Here is a 6,000-nt window from a genome sequence, read left to right on the forward strand (position 1 = left end):
GAAAAAAAGAACAAAGAAAAAATAAAGAAGTAAAAGAAAAAGATCATAGGTGAAAATTTTTAAAAGTAGATAAGTATTCACAATACATAGCCATTTCCCATCTATATTTATATTCAATTGTATAATTTCATCTTGTCCTTATCTACCTTAAATAAAGTGTGTGGTTGTTGTTGTTTTTTAAAAAAGACTTCCGCCATTTACCTCACACATTTTTAATAATCCGTTCATCAGAACCTCTGTTCTTCATATTTTCCCTTTGGATTTCCTTAATGTCTCACTTTGTATTTTTTATATTACGCACAAGATTATTCTTAACACAACCAGATTTTTGTAGTCAAGCCCTGGTTTTGTAAATAATCATTTCAGAACTCCCATTGCTTCATAACCATAGTTTCGGATTTTCTCCTTATTATATCCGTCAATTTTGCTAATTCCAGGTACTTGCAAAGTTTCCCCAACCATTCTCTTTTTGTTGGGATGCTGTCTTCTTTCCAATAGCTAGCAAGCAAAATTCTTGCCGCTGTTGTCGCATATAGAAATAAGTTAGTTTTATCTTTTGGGATATCTTTATCTAGAATTCCTAATAGATATGCCTCTGCCTTTTTTGTGTGTGATGTCCTTATCAATTTTTTTATTTCGTCGTGGATCATGGGCTAGTCACACTTCTCTGAAGTCTCTCAGCCCCACTCACCTCACACACAGAGTGTTTGTGGTGTGGGAGGAAGGGAAAGGAGAATGTTAGCCGCTTTGAGACTCCTTCGGGTAGTGAGAAAGCGGGATATCAAATCCAAACTCTTCTTCTTCTCCTCTTCTTCTTCTTAACTTTAAGCACCACTTTAGCTAATGGGTCCTCCTGCTGCTGCCGCACTGCCGGATCACGATTTTTGTTCTCATCCTGAAGCAAAGTTCTTAACCCGAGGTACTATTTCTGGGTTAGCGGAGGCGTAACCTGAAGTGTCTGTAACCTGAAGCGTATGTAACCCGAGGTACCACTGTAGTTGTGGGAGCCTCCCTTGGGGTGTCTCACAATGTATCCAATTTTATCTGTTGCCTTTATATCCCATCTTGTCTTTCCAGGGAAATCCAGGCGGGATATACATTTCTACCCCTCCCAATTTATTCCTCTCAACAACCCTGTGAGTTAGGTTTGCCTGAGAGGCAGTGACTGGCCCAAGCTTCATGTCTGAGTGGGGATTCGAATCCTGGTCTCCAACGCTCTAACCACTACACCACACTGCCTCCTCTTGCTCCTCAGGTTGAGATGCTTGGATGATGCTGATTCCTATGGTTAGCCCCTCAGTTGCCTGTAATTTCATTCCCATGGATCCATTTGTGAAAGGCTGCCACATTCTCCAAGAGCATGCCAGAGAGGTTAACATCCTCTAGTTAGGGAATTCCTCCTGGTCTACCTTGAGATCTGAGGGCTTTATATAGAATCACAGGCCGCTCTTTGCCCAGTGGAAACTCAAAGGGACTATATATGCCGAAGCTTTATAAACAGTCTCTCCTTCTGTTCTGAAAGGAAAAACCAAGCAGACAGCTGATGATGAACAGAGCTCCTGAGAGCTCCTGGGCTTTTGTAAGTTAACCTTTTTCTCTATGGTCAGATCCATCTCTTCTTTTAAGAACGGCCACAGGGATCTTCTTTCTCTTAATGTTGGTGGTGTGATTTATTTCCAAATGAATAAAAGATGAGAGATCCTTGACGGACACGAGGTTGAGTGTGATCAATCCAGTGAATGGTGAAATGTCATGCATTGGAAATGGGCATGGACTGCGCCCGTTCCTTGAGATGTTTGATTTGGCCACAGCGACACATGCCTTGGTTGCATCCTGTTTGGACCATGGGAACTTGCTCTAGGTGGGGCTGCCTTTGAAAACTGTCTCAAAGAGCTGCAGCCATTGGTTCACCAGGGCTGGTTAAAAGGAGCATTGCTAGAACAGCTCCACTCTCTACCGCTCTGATTTTGCGCACAATTAAAAGGGCTTTTTATGACCTGTAAAGCCTGACACAGCTTAGGTTCAAGCTGCCTGCTCCAGCTGACTCTTCTTAGGTTCTTACATCTGAACTGAGCACCAAAAACAATGCACTTCAGTTCAATTTCCATATAACTGGTGGTTACAAAAGAGTAACTGAGAGTTTTAGATAACTGACACATGGAAGGGTGTTCAGAGTTTGACTATGCTGATAACTGATAATGCAATGGTAGATCATGGCAATTTCCCTGCTTTTCAAGGGACGCTTTCCTTGTTAATGACTGTTGAGTAACCTCAGCATACATGCCATGAGAATGCTGCTCCTTGCTTGTCGCTGGGCCACAGGACCAGCGCAGGGCGTGCAACCCAGTGTGAACTGAGTCCTTCTCCTCCCGTCTCTGCTAATTGCAGGCAAAGATTCAGAAATCGCAGGCAAGCCGTGTCTCATCTATTCTTCTCATCGTTGTTGTTGTTCTTTAGTCGTTTAGTCATGCCCGACTCTTTGTGACCCCCTGGACCAGAGCACGCCAGGCCCTCCTGTCTTCCACTGCCTCCCGCAGTTTGGTCAAACTCATGCTGGTAGCTTCCAGAACACTGTCCCACCATCCCGTCCTCTGTCATCCCCTTCTCCTTGTGCCCTCCATCTTTCCCAACATCAGGGCCTTTTCCAGGGAGTCTTCTCTTTTCCAGGGAGTTCTTCTCATTGAGAGCTCCCTAATAAGCTGAGGCCAGCCTGGAAGAGGGTTTGAAAATCTGATTTGACAGTATTTCCTAGTATGGCATGCAATAGTTTTAATACAGTGGTACTTTGGTTCTCAAACACCTTGGTACTCAAACGCCTTGGTTCTCAAATGCCGAAAACCAGGAAGTACCGTAAGTGTTCCTGTTTTCGAACATTTTTGGAAGCTGAACATCCAATGCGGCTGTCAGCTATTGTTTCCAGGGCACCTGCTTCAATCAGAAACTGCACTTTTCAAACAGTTCGGAAGTCAAACGGACTTCCGGAACAGATTAAGTTTGTCGCTTTTGCTATTTATTTTGCGTTACAGATAGGTAGCCGTGTTGGTCTGCCATAGTCAAAACAAAAAATTCCTTCCAGTAGCACCTTAAAGACCAACTAATTTAGTTCTAGGTATGAGCTTTCGTGTGCATGCACACTTCTTCGTTTTTGTTTTTGAGGCTTTTTCAGCTAATTTGTTTTGGTGATTGTGTGGAACCCAGTTCAGCTACTGATTGATTGATTGTGTGACTGTGGAAATGGATAAAATCCAAACAATGACTATCATCAGTGCAGGTAAGGGGGGGGGGGGAATTATTTTAATTTTTATCATCTACCATACTGTCTTATTTATTTTATAGTACAGTACATTGATTATCACTTTCATTTTATGGATCAATGGTCTCGTTAGATAGTAAAATTAATGTTAAATTGCTGTTTTAGGGATTGTTTTTAAAAGTCTGGAACGGATTAATTCATTTTGCATCACTTTCTATGGAAAAGCGTGCCTTGGTTTTGGAAAGCTTTGGTTTTGGAACAGGCTTTCAGAATGGATTAAGTTTGAGAACCAAGGTACCACTGTGCAAAGTTTTCATTCATGGATTCCAAAGGTTAAAAGAGAGGAAGAGTTTTGAAAACAGTAAATTGGTGGTTAACTGAAGGGGTATATAAATATTTTTAAAAACAAATCCCATTTTTAATTCCATACACTATCCAGCTCAAGAGCTACTTTATGAAATGTCCATGGCTGAAAACATTTTAATGGATTTCTTCCTGTGTTTTATTATCTTTAGATCTCCAAATGATTTTTCTCTTTCCAACATGGCAGCCACCAATGGGACAGGTAAGCCTCTCTTGGAGTTCATCTTGAACGGGATCCCAGGCCTGGAACATGCTCACCTTTGGATCTCCTTCCCATTTTTTTCCATGTATCTCATTGGTATGGTGGGGAACTGTGGGCTCCTGTACATCATCTGGACTGAGGAGGCCCTTCACAGACCCATGTACTTCTTCCTCTGCATGCTCTCCATCACAGACATAGTGATGGGAACATCTACCATGCCCAAAGCGTTCTGCATCTTCTGGCTCAACCTCAAAGAGATTGACTTCAACTCCTGCCTGGTCCAGATGTACATTGTCCACACCTTCACTGGGATGGAGTCTGGCGTCCTCATGCTTATGGCTCTGGACAGATTCGTGGCCATCTGCTACCCACTGAGGTATGCCACCATTCTGACCAACCCCTTGATTCTGAAGGTGGGGCTAGTGACCTTCATCAGGGGCGCCGTTTTCATCCTCCCTTTCCCTTTCCTGGTCAGGAAGATGCAATATTGCAACACCAACGTCATTGCTCACACTTACTGTGACCACATGGCGGTGGTGAAGCTGGCCTGTGGCAGTATCCACGTGGACGCCATCTATGGCCTGACGGTAGCCCTGCTGATAGGGGGTTTCGACATCTTCTGCATCACAGTGTCTTATTTCATGATCCTGAAGGCTGTGGTGGGACTTTCTTCTAAGGAGGCGAGGAGCAAGGCCTTTGGCACCTGCACAGCACACATTTGTGCCATCACGATATCTTACACTCCGGCCTTCTTCACCTTCTTTGCACACCGCTTTGGGGGGCACAGCATTGCTCCTCACGTTCACATCATTATGGCCAACCTTTACCTTCTTCTGCCCCCCATGATGAACCCCATTGTCTATGGTGTGAAGACCAAAGAGATACGTGAAAGCGTCCTAAGGCTGTTCAGTAAGGGAAAGACCATGGTGCCTTATGGCCATTGAAGGTGGAGAAGATACATAGGTCAAGCCATCAACAAACACATTCTATGTGTATCCCCATCACCGATGCATACCACTTCCTCAGATGGAGGAGGCCCAAATTTCATCCAGTATTTCTGCTGTAGTTTTAGGAAGAAAGCTCTCCTCTTAGGGACACAGTAGTGAATGCTGAATCTTTTGGCCAACTGCCAGCCAAGATGACAGCAGTACAGAAGTTTTCTAATCTTTCCGAAGTTTCTAATCTGAATGGCACTATGAAACCCCAGCTTCTTCCTAGCCTACTTACTCTCTGGACTTTCCAGCAATCATTATATGTTGCACCCTACACCGGAAGTAAGTATTGCTTTGCCAAAAGCGATTCTGGTAGGCTTGGCAGGCAACCTCAACAGCCACATAAGAGACATTGCAGAATCCGATTGTGGAGGAAGTGGCAAATGGGAGATGCATGGGACAAGAACCTGTTCTGGGAAACTTTGAAGGCACGGAGCTTTTCTTGTTTCCTCTCCTTCCTTAGCCCATTAAAGGACCTTCGGGAGGCAATAAAAAACTTTGGTATTCTGGTTCTGTTTGACCCATTTGCCTCTCACAGGGTCATAAAAAGATGAGAGAGAGAGAGATTATCAGATAGCTCATCTAAGAGTTGCCCTCCCACTGTTCCCTATTCCAAATTCAGGTGAACTAAACATTCTCCTGTGGTTGGTTGGTTGGTTTGTTTCACTACTACAGAATCACACACACACACACACACACACACACACACACACACACAATTTTATTGGTTTTTACATATATTTTTCAAACAGAACATCTCATCCCATCCCATCTTATACATCATTTTGGCTATTTTAGCTTGAGACTTCCATCAGCCATGTCTAATGATTCTCAAACCTCCTCTCTTAATCTTGCATTTGTTATCCTAACTATTACTTGAGGAGATTTCAACCCTCCCATATCCAAGAATCTGCTGATGAGTCTGGTGATTTTCCAGAGAGGAGGGGCGGTGTTCTGCTCCAGTACTTATTCCGCTCCAGCCTAACATCAGTCAGTCAGTCAGTGTCGGAGAGAGAGAGAGACTGAGTGTTAGAGATTGTGTGTATAGATAAGGTTGCTGCTAAGAGCAGCTGCAGACACTCAGTACAGTGCAGCATTCATTTATGCGTAGACCTATTTAGCTCTGTATATAGTTGTGTATTATAGTTGTAGATAGAATAAAAGAAGATATTCTACAGAGCTGCTCCCCG

General features: G+C 43.5%; 1 protein-coding gene across 1 annotated transcript in view; it reads left to right on the forward strand.

The window, feature by feature from the left end:
• The window catches only part of LOC310842827 (uncharacterized protein), a gene marked incomplete at its 5' end in the record, with an annotated part of 28,232 nt that extends 22,803 nt beyond the window's left edge, over window positions 1-5,429 (forward strand). The window contains one exon of the mRNA XM_083734967.1: window positions 3,682-5,429. Coding sequence (XP_083591093.1) covers window positions 3,682-4,762 — 1,081 coding nt within the window. The 3' untranslated portion in view covers window positions 4,763-5,429. The remainder of the gene's footprint in view (window positions 1-3,681) is intronic.
• Between the last annotated feature and the right edge of the window lie 571 nt (window positions 5,430-6,000).

The sequence above is a fragment of the Podarcis gaigeae genome (genome assembly GCF_964106915.1).
Source record: "Podarcis gaigeae genome assembly, chromosome: 4".
NCBI classification, from domain to species: domain Eukaryota; kingdom Metazoa; phylum Chordata; class Lepidosauria; order Squamata; family Lacertidae; genus Podarcis; species Podarcis gaigeae.